Source organism: Erpetoichthys calabaricus, chromosome 7 (assembly GCF_900747795.2).
Source record: "Erpetoichthys calabaricus chromosome 7, fErpCal1.3, whole genome shotgun sequence".
NCBI classification, from domain to species: Eukaryota; Metazoa; Chordata; class Cladistia; order Polypteriformes; family Polypteridae; genus Erpetoichthys; species Erpetoichthys calabaricus.
In genome coordinates this window covers 172,557,998-172,577,771 of record NC_041400.2, presented here as the reverse complement: position 1 = coordinate 172,577,771, position 19,774 = coordinate 172,557,998, and the positions used below count along the sequence as shown (strand labels likewise).

At 38.5% G+C, this 19,774-nt stretch overlaps 2 protein-coding genes across 2 annotated transcripts in view; both read right to left on the bottom strand.

The window, feature by feature from the left end:
- Window positions 1–1,753: 1,753 nt before the first annotated feature.
- Window positions 1,754–11,046, bottom strand: LOC114655161 (serine incorporator 5-like). The gene is made up of 3 exons (XM_028806022.2): window positions 10,824–11,046; window positions 9,218–9,350; window positions 1,754–2,137 (listed from the first exon to the last, which is right to left on the bottom strand). The coding sequence occupies exons 1-3, from the start codon at window positions 10,837–10,839 to the stop codon at window positions 2,017–2,019; spliced, it is 270 nt and encodes an 89-aa protein (XP_028661855.1). The 5' UTR covers window positions 10,840–11,046; the 3' UTR covers window positions 1,754–2,016.
- A 4,480-nt stretch (window positions 11,047–15,526) lies between these two features.
- The window catches only part of LOC114654185 (serine incorporator 5-like), a 58,511-nt gene continuing 54,263 nt past the window's right edge, over window positions 15,527–19,774 (bottom strand). The window contains exons 10-11 of the mRNA XM_028804591.2: window positions 17,499–17,586; window positions 15,527–15,638 (exon numbers count right to left, since the gene is read on the bottom strand). Coding sequence (XP_028660424.2) covers window positions 15,527–15,638; window positions 17,499–17,586 — 200 coding nt within the window. The remainder of the gene's footprint in view (window positions 15,639–17,498; window positions 17,587–19,774) is intronic.

Here is a 19,774-nt window from a genome sequence, read left to right as displayed (position 1 = left end):
ACTAGAAACTGCAGGGAATGTCAAACTGGAGGACCTTCCAGCAGTTTCATATTTCCAGCTCACCCCATTATCTAACAGATCCAGAGCCCATATTAATACTGCAATCTCTACCCTGATATAAAGACAGAGACTAACATTCATGAGGAGTCTTTCTGATTGGATGAGAATGACGAGTTTAAAGATTTTTTGTGTCTCACAGAACAGATAATTATGGAAGTTCATGGTCACCAATCTCCTGTTTGAATATACTACCTAAAATAGAACAGAATGTAATAGAAGTAATATCAGACAGACGGGACTGTCTTCTGTTTGTCAGCTCCAAAACACCCACCTTCCTTATTCCTCCTCACTGCATTAGATGCGTTGTATTTCTGAGGGTGTGCAATTTGGTTTTCAGCTCTCTCACACACACAAGGCTATCCCTACAACCTAAGACAAAAATCAAACTTGTTTAATTTTATTGGGGCCAGTTGAAGACTGAATGAACTGAGTTGGTAGAAATGTCAGATTAGATGAATGGTGGGGACGGAAGTGCTCTGCAACTGCCCCTAACTCGCCAAATGATTATGTAAGTGAAGTCTGCAACTGAAAATATCTGGAAAAGCCATGTAATGTGACAAGCCAGTCTTCCTCCTAACTGCCGTGCTCATTCTTGGTCTCGTTTTTGTGTTCTTCCTATAGTGAAATACTGGACCAGTGATGTCACTGCACCACTGTTTTGTGAAGATTTTTATGAAAACAATTGCATCATTTCATGCCTCTATTTTTTCAAACCTCCAACATGAAAGAGTACTTTTTGCAATTAAAAGATAGAAAGTCGTGACTGTTCCTATTTAATGGTGAAAGACAGAGTAGCAACGTGTTGAGCCAGGCTGTCCAGGCTGGATTACATTTCTTTCAACTACCCTGGGAATGTCCTGGTATTCCTCAAGGAAGGCTGCAGGATGTTGCTAGGGAAAGGAATGCCTGGTTAGCCCTAATCAATACTTTTATCTTGCTGTAATACATATTTTCTTTTTTGTTTGTAATTTTGATTTATGTGGCCTAGTAGCTGAGAATGGGACCATAAACCAAATAGACTACAATCCACACTAGTGACAGTGTCACTCTGAATAAATCACTTAATCTGACAGTTGTCCCAGATGGATGAGGACCCTACCCAGCCGGGACGCCTGGATGGTCCCCGTAATGGACAATATTTGCCCTGGGGCACAAGGGGGCAGCCGCCCAGGTCTGCTTATGGGCCACTGGACCGGACTAAGGACATTTATCCCTACCGGAGGACGTGGTCACCACCAGGGGGCGCCCAGACAGTTGTGAAGTCCCAGATGGCAGCACTTCCGCCACACCAGGAAGTGCTGCCGGAAGAATTCCCAGGGGCACCCGGAGTGCTTCCAGGGACTCTCTGGACTCTTCCGCCACACCAGGAAGTGTCATCAAGGGGAGCACCTGGAGCTCATCCGGGTCAGTATATAAGGGACCGCCTCCCTCCAGAAGAAGAGCCAGAGTTGGGAGGAAGGAGACGAAGCTTGTGAGGAGGGGAGAGGCGGTGAGAAAGAAGAAAGAGTGTGAGGAGGAAGGCATTGTGGTGCGGAAAGAAATAAAAGAAGTGTGTTTTGGACATTCTGGTGTCTGTCTGTCTGTGACCGGGGGTATGCTTTCCACACAGTGCTACAAATAGAACCATTTCAACTGTCTCCACCAAATAACTGTATTTAAATGATTAGTCTCTTAATTGTTTTAAAAGTCTGCATTATGTGAATTAGAGATTTGTGGAAATACCTGGATGCTGATTGTGGTTTGACTTTTTTTGGAAATCTACTCTTCCAAATGATGTGAGAGTAACGGCCCAAAGTGACTTAAGCCAAGCAGTCATGGGCAGCTTCTCTCAGCCCAAAGAAGGGCACATCAAAATATTGACTTTTGTCCCACTTTTCACACCATTCCTAAGTAATGTTTTCAGAACTGACCACGGAGTGTAATGTTTGGTGTCCTCATAAAGAAACCTGTGATGCTTTATTTTCCAGAGTGACAGAAAAGCATTATGATGTTATACAGGAAGCAAGCCCAGGAAGAAATCATCTTGATCCAAAAAGCAGTCTCATTCTTGGTAGATTCGTCATTTGAGAAACTCAAACTGCCAAAAAAAATAAAATAAATTAAAAAAAATAATGCACAAGTTAGGAATGTCAATTTTGATCATATTTAATATATAACAGTCAACCACCTTTGATTGATTAATCATTGCAAAGAAACTGTTACTAATTTGGGCATATTAATTATTTTGGTTTGATCTGTTTCTAGTTCTGTAATTACATTCTATCATTTCATTGGTGACATCATCACTTTGTTTCCCCCTTTCCTTCACTATACATTTTATTGTTGGCATTGATGATGATGCCAGTCTCAAGGTTGATATTGGTGCTGATTGAGACATGATGACCTCTACAACTATTTTAAGAAATACTATAACCCAAAATTACCATATACAGTGCATCCGGAAAGTATTCACAGCGCATCACTTTTTCCACATTTTGTTATGTTACAGCCTTATTCCAAAATGGATTAAATTCATTTTTTTCCTCAGAATTCTACACACAACACCCCATAATGACAACGTGAAAAAAGTTTACTTGAGGTTTTTGCAAATTTAATAAAAATAAAAAAATTGAGAAAGCACATGTATATAAGTATTCACAGCCTTTGCTCAATACTTTGTCGATGCACCTTTGGCAGCAATTACAGCCTCAAGTCTTTCTGAATATGATGCCACAAGCTTGGCACACCTATCCTTGGCCAGTTTCGCCCATTCCTCTTTGCAGCACCTCTCAAGCTCTATCAGGTTGGATGGGAAGCGTCGGTGCACAGCCATTTTAAGATCTCTCCAGAGATGTTCAATCGGATTCAAGTCTGGGCTCTGGCTGGGCCACTCAAGGACATTCACAGAGTTGTCCTGAAGCCATTCCTTTGATATCTTGGCTGTGTGCTTAGGGTCGTTGTCCTGCTGAAAGATGAACCGTCGCCCCAGTCTGAGGTCAAGAGCGCTCTGGAGCAGGTTTTCATCCAGGATGTCTCTGTACATTTCTGCAGTCATCTTTCCCTTTACCCTGACTAGTCTCCCAGTTCCTGCCGCTGAAAAACATCCCCACAGCATGATGCTGCCACCACCATAATTCACTGTAGGGATGGTGCCAGGTTTCCTCCAAACGTGACGCCTGGCATTCACACCAAAGAGTTCAATCTTTGTCTCATCAGACCAGAGAATTTTCTTCCTCATGGTCTGAGAGTCCTTCAGGTGCCTTTTGGCAAACTCCAGGCGGGCTGCCATGTGCCTTTTACTAAGGAGTGATTTCCGTCTGGCCACGCTACCATACAGGCCTGATTGGTGGATTGCTGCAGAGATGGTTGTCCTTCTGCAAGGTTCTCCTCTCTCCACAGAGGACCTCTGGAGCTCTGACAGAGTGACCATCAGGTTCTTGGTCACCTCCCTGACTAAGGCCCTTCTCCCTCGATCGCTCAGTTTAAATGGCCGGCCAGCTCTAGGAAGAGTCCTGGTGGTTTCGAACTTCTTCCACTTACAGATGATGGAGGCCACTGTGCTCATTGGGACCTTCAAAGCAGCAGAAATTTTTCTGTAACCTTCCCCAGATTTGTGCCTCGAGACAATCCTGTCTTGGGGGTCTACAGACAATTCCTTTGACTTTATGCTTGGTTTGTGCTCTGACATGAACTGTCAACTGTGGGACCTTATATAGACAGATGTGTGCCTTTCCAAATCCTGTCCAATCAACTGAATTTACCACAGGTGGACTCCAATGAAGCTGCAGAAACATCTCAAGGATGATCAGGGGAAACAGGATGCACCTGAGCTCAATTTCCAGCTTCACGGCAAAGGCTGTGAATACTTATGTACATGTGCTTTCTCAATTTTTTTATTTTTAATAAATTTGCAAAAACCTCAAGAAAACTTTTTTTCACATTGTCATTATGGGGTGTTGTGTGTAGAATTCTGAGGAAAAAAATGAATTTAATCCATTTTGGAATAAGGCTGTAACATAACAAAATGTGGAAAAAGTGATGCGCTGTGAATACTTTCCGGATGCACTGTATACTCGCAGATAAGTTGGGACTTGATTTTACCGTATAATTTCTGGTATTTTATAATTGTTGGTCATATAAGTCAAATGTGGAAAACTCACGCTATTGGTCCAAGAGATTATGATATGCTAACACCCACCTGAGAGAGTAACCACGGAGCACACGGCCTTTTTTTTCTATGTGGTTGTGGTAATGCGCTGTATCAGTGTGTGCTCCTAACCTCCCTCTCACTCTCTTTTGCTTACATGACTACACAGTAATACCCAAACTATTCCGAACCAACGTTTGCATTGATTTGTGTTTTTCATATCTCACACCCTCATACACTTTTATCGTAAGATTTTAAATTAAACGTCGTTGAAATAGTGAAATAAATTGGTAACTGTGCTGCTGCAACAAAATTCAATGTGTCTGAGATACTGATGCGAGACTGGAGGAGGCATGAAGATGTTAAAAAAAAAAAATAAGTGTCACATTTTTGAACGGATGTATAAGTTGGGGTCTGATTTTAGGGTTGATTTTTCGGGTTTCAAGACCCGACTAATACGTGAGTATATACGGTATGTTTTTTTATGTTACTTACCCTATGTAAGTAGAATAAAGAGTAAGCTGTGTAAGTAACAGTAACCCCTTGTAAGTAACATATTTTTTCATATAGAACTAGAGAAAAAAAATTATAATAGATCCCAATTGTGAGTATTGAAATACAAAAGCAAATGACGTGAAAAATCTCCTTGAAAAAATTAAATAAAACATATCTCACGTTACTTGTGTTGCATAATTCACACGTCTGTTATCTAAAAGTATCTATCTATCTATCTATCTATCTAATTGTATGCTCAAAACATGTAAATCCCATGTGTTTTTTGCTATTATTAATACTTCCTTCGGGAAAAATCAGCATATGTCATAAACAGGAAAACGCATTCCCATAATACTGTGCTTCTGAATTAAAGATCTGCATCTCCCCCCTCACTCATTGGTCTGGAATCCTGTCTTCAATATACTAAATTCAATGTAATTCATTGAGATAGTAAGGGCCCTTTGGCAACATTTTGTTTTTGACATTGAGTTTTGTTTTTCCTTTTGTGCTCTCTGTCCTACAGGTTTTGATCTCAGCTCATTTTTCTGACATCTCTTTTGTCTTGTCCTCTATGTGTGTCATTTCCTGAACTTTCAATCTCCTGAACAACAATGCAAGGATACTTTTTCCCCAGAAAAAAATTTACTTATGAAATTTTGTATGCATGTAATATATTTTGAATGTTAAATGAAAATTTGTCACAAACTGTCTCTTTAATTTACTGAAATGTATTTTAGAAACATCTACACTCAGTTACACGCAAGGACAGCAGCTGACCAGTACATCTGATGGCACTGATTGATGTTTCTGACATGCTCAGGTAGCTTCTTGCCATGATTAGGATGCACACTAAATCAATCACTGGCTGCGATTTGCAGCATATCAGTAAAGCGTACTACTGAGGCCCAGGACTTAAGGGTGGCTGAATTAACAGCCAAAACTCTTGGTGCATTATCACAAATAGCCGTAACCTCTTTGTCTAGTTTCTCGACAAGGCTTTATGATTATGTCTCATTGGAACATTTGGTGTCTTTCTTACCATCAGTTTAGTCTCATAGTCTTCATCCATTTAGTGGAACGTGATCACAATATGATTTCTCAGTTGTTACCACAGTCTAAAAGTCAGTTAAAAGTGCAAACTTACTGGTTTTAGATACCTGGGTTTTCACCTCTTGCATCTTCTCCATATCACTTTTGCAGACGAGCATACTGATTTGGTAACAAATCTTTGTACACACCTTTGGGGTGATTTCCTCTGACTGCACTTTTTCCATGCACTGGAATGCTAGTGTGGCTGATATGACATATTTCTGCAGCCCAACCTTACAAGTTGCATTTTTGCTTAGTATGTGACAGTGCAATGCAGATGTGTTACTTTTATATTTCTGGATAACACTACACAGCTTGGACTGAACATTCTCATTTTTCCCCTCAAAATGCTTCCAATATGTACAGTAATAGGTAATAAGTTGATAAGATATATCATATTCTTTTTTCCTATTATCCTTTTTTCAGTTGTATCGTTTACACTGTTGTAGTTGGGCTGTTGTGTATCTGCAGATAAACTGTCTATGGTCTGTCATGTAGATTCTTCTTCCTTTTCATGTTTTCCCACTTCTTGGGTTATTGTGCATGATCATCCTTCTGCCTGTAGGACTGTTCTGCACCTCCTCCCCAGTCAGAATCTTTTCCTTCAGATCTTCTATTACTTTAACCATTCAACTTCGCTTTGGCTTCCCTCACTTTCTCTTCCCCTGTACAGTGGAACCTCGGTTCACAACCATAATTCGTTCCAAAACTGGTCGTAAACCGATTTGGTTGTGAACCAAAGCAATTTCCCCCATAGGATTGTATGTAAATAAAATTAATCCGTTCCAGACCAAACGGTTTTTAAGCACAAATATAGTTAATTAAACCATAGAATGCACAGCGTAATAGAAAACTAAATGTAAAAACATTGAATAACACTGAGAAAACCTTGAACAACAGAGAAAACTAACACTGCAATAGTTTGTGCTATAGCGCTACCAACCACTGGCTAAAAACACTTTTTTTAATGAGTTTTAAGCACAGGGAAAAAATGAACATTTGAAAAAATCCGTAATTTAATAAACCACCAAGAAAGGTAACATTGCAACAATGCACGCTACGAACCGATCACTGTAAACAGAAGTGAAAACAAAATCAAGCCCAGTGCATTCTTTAACTGCCTTCCTACCTTATGCATCCCGCTCTCTCTCTCACTGCCTGTGTGTGTGTGTGTGTGTGTGTGTGTGCGTGTGTGCGCGTGTGTGTGTCTCTCTCTCGCGTGCCTGTGTGAGTGTGTCTCTCTCTCTGTGTGTGTGTTGCACTCTCTCGCTCTCTCTCTCTCTCTTGCTCGCTTCACAGGAAATGCACAGGGAGAGACTGAGCATGTACAAACCGAAAGGGAAACTGGCTTGTTCGTATACCGAGTGTGTGGTCGTGAACCGAGGTTCCACTGTACTTCCATTCCCATCACTCTTTTGCCCACCTATTCATTGTCTCTCCTCATCACGATATCCATACCATTTCAACCTACTTTTCTATACTTTCTTAGAGATCTCGCCCACTTTTGTTGTACCTCTGATTTCATTTCTTATTCTGTCTGTTTTTTGTGTAACTCCAGATATCCATCTCAACATTCATTTTATGCCACATCTAATGTCTTCTCCTTTGCACCATTTACTGCCTATGTCTAAGCTCCATGCATTATTGCTGTTCTTACCACCATCTTAAAAACCTTACCTTTAGCATTTGCCTTAATTCTTTGCTCACTCAATATTCCTGATACCTTCTTCTTCAAATTGTTCCACACACTGCACTCTATGGGTTATCTCTGCATGTCAGGCTACCACTGATCCTAGATATTTAAATGTATCCATTCTTTTCAATAGCTCTCCTTGCAGACTAACTTCTGAATCCTGATCATCATTAAACCTTATATATTCTGTCTTCATCCTATTTATCTTCAACACCCTATCTTCCAAAGTCCTTCTCAAGTCTTCCAATGTCCTCTCCAATTCCACTTTTCTGGTGCTACACAACACAACACAATGTCATCAGAAAAAAGCAAAAGCATAAGCCTTCTCCAAATCAGTAAACACCATATGCAGTCCTGTTTTTCTAGATGCTTCTCCATGAGCTGTCTCAATGAAAAGACTGCATTAGTTGTTCCTCTCCCTGGCATAAAACCAAACTGTTCCCCCCCTATGGTGGACTCTCTCTTTAACCCTTTCCCACATTTTCAATTTTTCACCCTTCTCCTTATAAATAGGTACAATAACACTGTTCCTCCATTAGTCTATCATATAATATGAAAAGATAATACTTGAAAAATGGTTGCCTTTCCAATACAATAGAAATATATGTTTGGTTCTGCCAATTGCGTATTGTACAGAAAAAAATGATTGAATGGAGCAGACAATTTCCCAAAAAGAAATGCAAAATAGTAGGCTGTGTGAAAGTGCCTTTCACACAGGTTGTGAACTTGAGAGATGCATAAAGGATCTGATGGCTACCTACGTCTAATATTCGAGAAAGTAAGAGACTCTGAGGAACGTAAAATATTAGATATCTCATTTTTAGCTGGTAGCACGGCGGTTGCCACCTAACAAGACCTGTTACATATTATTGAAGGAGCAGCTTGTTCAAAGATAGAAAGGGTGAAAATCAAGAGTGACAATAAAAGTAATGTGGAAAGGATTCAGACCTGGCCTGACTCCATATAATGAGAAATGTCTGATTGCTTTTATATAAGTTATACGAACTGTTACATCTCCTCGTGCGTCACAGCAAGTTCAGGTAGTGTAAAATTTTGGCTACTGCAGAAAACTATTTAAATGCTGGATGGGTTTCATCAGAGAGAGTGAAAAAAGCAGGAGGGGGACAAGAGATTTATATAAATAAGTCATGATAAAAAAGTGACCACTGCATAATTAAAATTAAATGTATGATCCAGACATTGATATGCAGACTAAGTTTGCCCATATTACTGTCCAGTGTAGTAAGTTAAATCGCCCTGAATGACTGAACAACAGAAAAGATTCACTCTGTACCAAAATCTTAATGATGAATCATTCTGAACGCTGGTTTCTTCAAGCAATGAAACAAACATCTATTAGCATGTTCCATTTGTGGACACTACGAACTGGACCTGCTCTATTCAAATGTTAATGGCTTTAAATATAAACCAGTGGCACAATCCGAGCAGGTCTGACCATCACCATCTGTTATTGATAGCGGCAGCTCTCTAATATCCAAGCCAGAAGGTCTTATGTGTGTGCTGTTGTTTGCATTTTCATTTCCCCTTGGAGACAAATAAAGTATCATAAGAGTGTAAAGTACGCTTACAATTTGAAAATCAATAGTACAAAGCTTTTTGTCTATTTTAATTAGCCCAGCTCCTTATCAACATCAGTATCCTGGGTCGGGGAGATTGTCATGCAGCTGTAGAATTGGTTAATTTCTTGCTTGTTATTATGCTTTAGTTTTCCATTTCTTTATTTTCATACTCACCCATCCCAGTCAGTGATGACCATCATTACATAAAGAGATCCAAGGAAGAAAATGAAGTGAAAGCGAGAGTAGCTATAGATAAGATTCTCTTTCTCATCATAAAACACTTTCTGCCCACTATTATCATTCACACCTGATTAAAATGAAAGAGAACAATAAAATTAAATGGTAATACTGTATATCATTAGAAGCTCACCAGGAAAAAAAATTAGTCACTGCCTGTGATACATACTTCACACACAAAAAGGGGTACCCCAGTATGAATACCATCCCATAGATAGCTGTGTTTTGTGCTGCAGGGTTTGTAGAGTTAATGGTGTGCCACATAATTTTGCTTCTCTCCGTGAAAAATGGGTAATATAATAGACATGAATGGTTTGGCAAAAAGGTGTTATTGTTCTTGGCTGTTTCAAAGGCTATAGTATATAGGACGTTGCCAAATTTGCATGTGCGTTAAAGTGTACTGGTGTACATTGTAGTCAATCGCTAAATGCCACCAGAACTGTGGTTGACAGATGGTCCTCATAGATAGAGACCATGCCCGTGTGTCACACTATCATGTGAAAAAGAATGATACTGTGTGAGACTGGCACTAAGAATATTCCAAAGCATTCTCGCATCTCAACTGGCCCGCAAAATCCCCAGATTTAAAACCCATAGAAAATCTATGGGACTAGTGAAACACCAGTGGGGCCTTAAAACCAATCTGGCCAAACTGCAGGCGACTTCTTTTGGATATGTACTCTATGTGTTTATACTTTGGTGAATTTTGTGTTTTTTTGTTATTTTTGTAATTTTTTTAATTCTTACTGTGTCTTTAAATGTAATCCCATTCCATGAACTTTGTGGGTGGTGCCCCAGGGGGCAGGGCCACCCTGATGTCACTGCTGATGGCTCCTACCCTTGTCTTTATTTGGAGGCGCAGTCAGTTAATCATCACAAGCTGTTTGGTGGATTTCTGTTAGTATTGTTTTCTTTTGATATTTTCAGATACTGGATTTTTGCTTCAGTTTCTGGATTTTGCTTGCAGATTTCATATTGGGACTTAATTACCTTAGATTGCCTTTTTAGGCACATCCTTTTTGCCATTTGGGGCATTTTGTTATTTCTTCTATTTTATTAAATAAATTTAATTGTTAACGATTACAGATTCTGTGGTGGGTTGGCACCCTGCCCAGGATTGTTTCCTGCCTTGTGCCCTGTGTTGGCTGGGATTGACTCCAGCAGACCCCCGTGACCCTGTTCGGATTCAGCGGGTTGGAAAATGGATGGATGGATGGAAGATTACAGATTGGGATATTCTTTATAAGAAACAGCCTTCACGGTTTTATCTGTATTGTAATATTTTGGAATATTTTGGGGCTCTTGTAGTATTTTTGAACTTTCAAGCCAGGTTCTCATTTTGGGGCTTGATTTATGGACATTTTGGAGTTCTCCAACCCTTTTTTGCTAAGATTTTGGATCCATTACACAACACTTTTCATTAAGGTGAATTCTTTTTTTTGTCTACCAAAAAATCTTTCACCAGACCTCATTTGAAACAATTAATTTAAATTAATAAAAAAATAAAATTTTGGAGTACAAAAAAGTTCAAAGTAGAACTGACCTTGAAATGGGGCCATGAAGGCATTATTCGTGTTATCACCTGTGAAAAGAGAATAATATAAAACACAGGAATTGTCTTTCTAAGAAAAAGTATTAAGTTCATTTGCCAATTTATAAAGTTTTTGAACTGTTTTATGAATTTCTCATTTATTTCATGCGGTTTTGTACATCCAGTCAGTGTAGCCATGTGAGACTGTGGGCTTGAATAAGTATCTGAAATCACAAGAGCCATTATGTTCTATCAAATGAGACCTGAAGATGAGGGTAAGTTTGTGAGATCTTCTGATTATCTTCCAGAACTTACCTTTTGACATTCAGCTCGGCAATATTTTTCTTCTATGTGATCATTGTTTTTTGCATGTTACGTATGATCTTCGGAGCTTTCAGAACATGTTTGTTTTTGTTTTCCAATTTGTTTTATTCTCATCTTTTACCTTTCTCAATATTGTGCCATTGTTTTTGCTCCTTAGGAGCCAGTTTATTTAGAGAGTCACTCTAGTAAGAATATTTAACTCCAAATGAGTTAGATTAGTCTTTGTGGTTCTCTGTTGGGCTTTATTTGTCAACATGGCATTAGAAGATTTAACACCATATACAAAAGTCTGACTTGGCCTCCTTATTACTACTATAAACTTGACTCAATGGTATGTACAACCAGCTCTTTTAACTCCGAACTTGTCTAGTATGCCATAGCCATAATAGTTGTGCAGTATTTTCTAATTTAAAAGCCATGGCATGCATGAGGCTGTTACTGTTATTGGTGCTGTTTTTTTATTTTGTTTCAATTTTCTGAGGAGTTGTTGGGACTTCTTGTTGACTACTGTGGAGTTTCTTAGGTCTAGGATTGTGATCAATACATTTACTTTGTCTAATTTTGGTTCATGACTAAGTTGTAATTTTTAGCATCTAATCACTGCATTATTTTGAATATTAGCGGGCATCGGCCATTATTGAGGCAACCTTCTAGAAGTCTCACAGGCACGACTCTTTAAAATGGTAATTTATGTGCCATTCAAGTATCTGTGTTTTGGATAAAACTAAAAGGCTTAATGTGCACTTCTTGGTATTTTTGTTCTCAGTTTTCTGAATTACTTTTAGATTTAAGGTTCTGATTCTTGACTCATATTTCTGGCTTGGCAAAAGATTGGTTTGTCTCTTTGGTTCTGACCGTGGCGCGTACTTTGTTTCATTCAAATTTCATCTTTTAGTCCCAAATTAAACATTATTGTTCTTCAGCAGAACAGCTGCTCATTGCAATCATCTTCACCAGGGATCAATAATTATAAATTACAAATTGTGTTGGGCCACAAAATCAAGGATTCATTACATACATTTGATTCTGAGCAAATCATACACCCTGCTTATATTTATATAGAGTGTTCATTATGTTGTATCCAACTAAAAGCTATTCTTTGATCCATGCCACTTTGTGATAGCAAAAAATATCTGTCTTATTGGGTAGATTAAACAGGAAGTCTCAGAGATCAAATGTGATAGTGAGTGGAAGAGATTTTTAAAAAGTCCTTGATGTAGGAATTGGTAGAAAAATAGTCGAGGACATTTAGAAACCTTGTCACTATCAACTTCCAGGCAGTGTTCAGAAGCCATAAAGTAGGCTGACACAATGTTAGATCATACAGCACGATGTGTAGAGTACAAGTCAGAGGAGGTTATGGTTAAGCTTTATAACACACTAGTGAGGCTGCATCTGGAGCACTGTTTGGGTAGCCATATTATAAAAAAGACATAGCAGTGCTAGAAAAAGTCTGGACAAGAATGACTAGGCTGACTCTAGGAGTGATAGGTACAAGCTATGAGGAGAGATTGAAGGAGATGAACCATTTCAGTTACAGGAGTGTTTAAAATTATGACAGGAATTAGTACAGTGGCTTGAGACTGTTACCTTAAAGTGAGTTTAACAAGAACATGGGGGTGCAGTTTAAGAGTAAATTTCTTAAAACTTTGGCCAACTTTGTAGTTCTCTGTATAAAGAAAAACTTCCCAGACACATGAAGTAAATGACCAATTAGTGTGGTAGACAGTAGGATTTTAGGGACCTTGAAAACCTGACTGTCTGTCATTTTGGAGGAATTATGTGGATAGCATTGACAAGCTTAGTTGGCCTGAATGGCCTGTTCTTGTCAACTTTTTTTTTATTATTTTGTTCTAATGTAAATTCAATATACTAAAATCACTATTTTCTGTATTATGATGACTAAACTAAATTCAATTCAACAAAAATGAAACAAGTTGAAATTGGTAAATATTCTCTCCAGTCTTTTTCTTAGTTTGTTGTTTGAGCACTTTGTTTCCCTCATGAATCTCTTTTCCTCATTCAGATCCAAATACTGAACACTCATTGTGTGCACCACCATCTTTTATAGTGCAGATGTGCCAATGTCAGGTGTCACACTCTTGGGTGGCATGTTACCTGATAATACAAGGCATCTTACTCCTCAAAATATCAGTGTTCATTGCTCTGCCACAAGGTTAAAACAATTGGAAGTTGATGAAGACAGAGTGGACCAGAAGATGATAAACAGTCAAAAAATAAAATGGGATGCCAATTACAAATATACAACTGACTTGGCATCAAAGCCAAATTTCTGGGCAAAAAGTCTGTAACCAGAAGAGATCTGGCCAAAGTACTTTCAATAAATGTTTTCAAAGCTATTTACAATCGTGGACAAAGAAGAACACACTGCACTGGCTTAAAGGAATACGCAACCCAAAAATTATATATTTATTTTTTAATATGTTACTTTTTAGAGGAGGCCAACAAAAAATGTAATTTAATGTTTACATGTAAAATAGAAAGACATTTATGACATAATAGAAGGCAACCAGTGCAAAAACAACATGAGTAAAAGAAAAAACAACTCATATTATTTGTGTTGTATTATCCACATATCAGTTATCCAGTTACAGTGATCCCTCGCTATATCGCGCTTCGCCTTTCGCGGCTTCACTCTATCGCGGATTTTATATGTAAGCATATTTAAATATATATCGCGGATTTTTTGCTGGTTCGCGGATTTCTGAGGACAATGGGTCTTTTAATTTCTGGTACATGCTTCCTCAGTTGGTTTGCCCAGTTGATTTCATACAAGGGACGCTATTGGCAGATGGCTGAGAAGAAACCCAACTTACTTTCTCTATCTCTCTCTTGCGCTGACTTTCTCTGATCCTGACGTAGGGGGTGTGAGCAGGGGGGCTGTTCGCACACCTAGACTATATGGACGCTCGTCTAAAAATGCTGAAAGATTATCTTCACGTTGCTACCTTCTGTGTGCAGCTGCTTCCTGAAGCGCCATGCTGCACCGGTGCTTCGCATACTTAAAAGCTCGAAGGGCACGTATTGATTTTTGACTGAAAAACAAACTCTGTCTCTCTCTGCTCCTGATGGAGGGGGTGTGAGCTGCCGCCTTCAACAGCTTTGTACCGGCGGTGCTTCGCATACTTAAAAGCCAAACAGCCCTATTGATTTGTTATCTTCCTCTTCAAAGGAAACAGAGAGGAAAGCAATGTTTGCATTCTTTTAATTGTGAGACTGAACTGTCATCTCTGTCTTGTCATGGAGCACAGTTTAAACTTTTGAAAAAGAGACAAATGTTTGTTTGCAGTGTTTGAATAACGTTCCTGTCTCTCTACAACCTCCTGTGTTTCTGCGCAAATCTGTGACCCAAGCATGACAATATAAAAATAACCATATAAACATATGGTTTCTACTTCGCGGATTTTCTTATTTCGCAGGTGGCTCTGGAACGCAACCACCGCGATGGAGGAGGGATTACTGTATATGCTCAAAATGTGCAAAATATATACTAATATTGTTAAATAGTTACTTCTTGGATATTCAGTTACTTCTGGAATACACCCTAAGGAGTAAACTAAACCTCACAGGATTAACTATTTGAATGGAAGACCTGCCTTTCCTACGCATTTGCTGGTCAAAAGTCCTATCCTCAGTTCAAGAGACCTTAGGTTTAATCACCTCACTAATCACACTGTTTGCTCTTGTACAACATTGTTCACCATTTGTTTCTGTAATATCATAAACTTCTTTCTCTCCATTCTACATGAAAACTTGAGATTAAATTTTTTCTTGGTCACTACTCAAAAGCACATGAAGTAAGTAACATATAAAAATGTCATTCTTGGGTATCCCTTTAAATATTCTCATATTAATGATGTCACACAGTGCCACTTTCTGGACAGCATCTCCTAACAATGGGTCATTGTGTCTTAGCGGTAGCACCCCAAAATAACAGCACCTTTTAATTATGGCTTCCTAGTATTTTTCAAAACATAATGATAAATGAAAATAACAAGACTCAAACCAACACATAAGTAGAATTACAGAAAGTAAATTTTAGTTCTTTTAAAATATAGTTAAAAAAAGGTATCAAGAAAAAAATTTAAAGCCCAGGAAATACCAATGAGAGCAGGCTAATATAACATCCATAAAAAATAACTTCAAAGCAAGATGAAGTAAGAAATAAAAACACATCAGAACAAAACTTACAAATTATTGTATTGGAAAATATGCACCCTGATGATTCTTTATGTAAGAGTTAGTTAACCTTGCAACCTTCTAAAATGCAATCAGAATAAATTATACCTTGGTCAGAGGAGGTGCAGCAGTTTAAAACGCCCTTGATCTGTAGATGAAGAGGGAAATGTGTAAAGCTGCAGTACGTTTCTCTAAGCGATGCCAACACATATAGCATGATGCTTTTTTTTTTGCTTTCTACTTACTGCAAATGTAGGGGAAAGAATGCCTTTCATTTGTTTCTCTTGTGCTGCCGTGTTTACACTAAAAGAGACACATGAAGAGTGACAGTTGGTTGCATTTCCGTTAACACGTATTTGACTGGACTACAAACTGTATCACATACTTGGATTGCTAAGCAGCAATCTGTAACTAAAGGTCAGAGTTAACACGACATCTACCCACAGACACCATCAAGGCCCAGTTAATACAACAACAGTCAGATAACTAGACTACAGCGCACATAAAAAGAATTCACCTCCTTGGAAGTTTTCACAACATTCAATTGCAGTGTGTTTAATTTGGCATTTTCGACACTGATCATCTGAAAAAAAAACTCTTTAATATCAAATTGAAAACAAATAGTAGATGCACCTTTGGCAGCCATGACAGCCTTGAGTCTGTGTGCACAGGTCTCTCTCTATATCTCTCTCTCTGCTCAAGCTCCATCATACTGTATGTTGATTGTAAATGAACAGCTTTTTTCAAGTCCAGCCACAAATTCTCAATTGGATTGAGATCAGGGCGCGTATTTACCAAGCGTCACCGAATTACTTCTAGGAATTGCTCAAAAAGTTACAGTAGGATTAAGAATTTGTCCTACCTCAGAGTAGGACATGAGAAGTATTTACAAAGTGTGCTAGTCCAGATGCAAGCTAAAGATATGAATTCTCATTTGAAATATTAACGATGTCATGATTTTACAGCACCCTTTGCTATAAATTGCCACTCATGATACCTTTTTGCAGTTTTATGATATTAATGCGAACTAAGGCTTCACCACAAAGATAATAATAATATTCAAAATAGCAGTATAATGTGCAAAGCTGCATGTAATTGGTGCTACTTGATTGCAACAATATCAAGAATAATACAGTATGGAGCCTGAGATAGAAAGGCCAAGACACACACACACACACACACATACACACTGAACAAGAGTTGCTGAACAAGAATTAAGCCAGAAAACAGGCATGTGTAGTTAACAATGTGTGATCCACAGCCATACTTTCATAAGACTCACCCTACTGCTTATGGCCATTGGCGACACCTCATAAAGTAACAGATACAATACTGTAAATAGCTGTGGCCATAAGTCGGAATATCAGTCTGTGCAGAATATCAGTCTGTCCCTGATGTTTCTCTTAGAGAGAAATGGCTTCTTTGCTGCCCTTCTTGACACCAGGCCATCCTCCAAAAGTCTTCACCTCACTGTGCGTGCAGATGCACTCACACCTGTGTGTTGCCATTCCTGAGCAAGCTTTGCACTGGTGGTTCCCCGATCCCGCAGCTGAATCAACTTTAGGAGACGGTCCTGGCGCTTGCTGGACTTTCTTGAGAGCCCTGTATCCTTCTTCACTACCGAAGTGGAAATAGGGTTTTTTGGGTTTAAGTTCATTTTCATGGCAAAGAGGGACTTTGCAATTAATTGCAATTCATCTGATCACTCTTCTTAACATTCTGGAGTAGATGCAAATTTCCATCATAAAAACTGAGGCAGCAAACTTTGTGAAAATAAATATTTGTGTCATTCTCAAAACTTTTGGCCATGACTGTAGTTGTATTGCTGAAATCCAGACGTTCTGTCCTCCCTGGTTCCCTTGAGGAGCTATGACATAATGCACTGGATCTACAGTATATATTGCCCTCTAACAGCTCGGTGAACTCCACTCAGAGTAAAACAAGAACCTATACTTGAACTTTGATCATGAATTACCCAATTACAAGGTGTTACTGTTCATGTTTCTTTTACAATACTTTTAGACATCTAAGAATGTGGCAAAGATAGATAAACAAGACTGGGAGATAACAGGTTTACTGACAAATTTTAGATGACTCACATGCACCTACATTTTATTTTATTTGTTATAATTATATAATGCATAAATGTAAAGTCTTACTTACCACAAGAGCAAAACACAGGCAAACATTATCAGGCTGCCCACTGTCTTAACCATGGTTTCTTGCGTAGATGAGTCAAAATACTCAAGGTCTTAAAGAAAATAGTAGATATATATTTTAGTTAAATATAAGTCTATCCAACCTAATTATGTACATTGGTGGTCACAATATTAGGTGCAATGCAATACAATCTATATGGTATGCAAATATGGTCAAGAAATTTAGTTATTTCATTTCCACTAAATATTAAAATGGGCAAGATGTCTAATCTAAATGAGTTGGACCGTGGCATGTCTATTTATGCCCGGGGTGGTGGTAACAATATCTCAGAAACAGCTGCCCTGCTGTGATTTTGACATACTACACAGTCTCTAGAGTTTACAGAGTAGAGTGAGATCAAAATTAAAGATCCAATGAGGGGCTGCTCTGTGGGTGCAAACACCCTGTCAATGAGAGAATTCCTGGACTATACAAGATAACAGAAAAAACCACAAATACTCCAATAACAGAACTTCACAAATTTAGTGTAAAGAAGAGCATCTCTGAACAATATATCAGATCTTGAAGTGGAAGGGCTGCAGTAACAGAAGATAACCCTGGGTTCCAATCATGAGGAAGATGATCAAGTAACACTGGACCACTTTAGATCAGAAGAATGTCACCTGCTCTGACAAATGTTGATTTCTGTGGCAACATGCAGAGAGTAGAGTAAGATTCTGATACTACTGTAATAGCATAAAGTCATGGACCTATCTGTTAAAGGGGCTTTTTTTATGTTAAGGACCAGGAGAAGGGAAATGGTAAGAAAGTATGCCCTGTTCTTACCGTGAGATCAAAATGATCTTGCAAACAAATTCTAAATGTTGATTCAAATAACAAAACCCTTAAGAAAAAGCTGTCTTTTACCAATAGAAATACACCAAAACTATTGACGCATTGAAAAAAACTCAATATCTCAGATAATTGAAGGATGTTTTCGCCAACTTTTATATGGTCATTGTGATGTCCTCTGTGTAAAATCCCCATGGAAATCCCATCACTAAATAACAGAAAGTGATGGTGCCCAATTTGGCATTGCAAAAGTTAAATAAAAAATGTATAACTTTTCTTAGTAGGCTTTCAACACAAAACTAATTCCAGAAACTGATTCTTAAAGTAAAAAAAAAAAACAAAACAAAAGATATATATTTTCACATGTGGCGGAAAACACAAAAAAATTAATGAACAACGTCAATCATAATACCATCTTGCCTTATGTTAGTCATACAGACTAGTGGTGGTAGTTTCATTGAGTGGAAAATATGTTCTTGTTGCCCATACTGTACTAAGCCTCATTTTAAAGTTGATCTGTGCCATACCTTCTCTATGCCAAAATGTTCAAAAGCCTGCTGTTTAAACTGCTACCAATGAAAGATGTCATTTTGAGGGCTAACTGCTCAATTGCTCTGCAGCACTGCAGTAGCAGCAGCTCATGTTAAAGTATTTTGCATTACCTATATCTGAAGCAATGTATTTAATTTTGATGTAGATACTGGTTCATTAAATACGACGTAGATCAATCAAGACCTGTCAAGATCAATTTATATAAAGCAAAATCAAAATAGTAAAGCCAATCAACATACTGGAAAAAACATATCCATTATCAATGTATTACATATCTTAACCAATATGTTAAAGTCAACATTCAATTCTAAATGAATGCTGTAATAAGTCAAGCAAAATGACACCTTTTATTGGCTAACTAAAAAGATTACAATATGCAAGCTCACAATGGCTAACACGGTATAACACCCTAGTACTAAATGAATGCCGTAAGCCAAAACATACACTATAAACTGATGTTCTTTACCCTTCAGACTCAACTGGTATATACGGAAAGACAGATAGTGAGGTGCTTGGCTGCAGGACATTGCAGGTGGCAAGGATACCACCAAGATGGATAGAGAGTCCCAAAATCAAGGACAGTGTGCATGCCATTGTGATAATGGCTTTTGGGGAGTGGTAAGGGCTGTAGGGCATGGTGCCCCTAAGTTGTTAAAGCTGCTGACTCACAAGTCCGCAGACCTTCATCTGAATCCAAGCGTACTCCCTTGTCTGAGAGGAGATTGCATGTTGTCCAAACGTCTATGTAGGCAGAGATGTGTAGACTCAGTCATTTTTAAGTGAGCGTGTTATGTGACCTGCAATGAGACCGGTTAGTTGCTGGTTGATTCCTGCCATGTGATAAGAGGTCCATGGCGAAGTGCAGTTTTAAATAAATAATCACGTCCCAGAGCGTG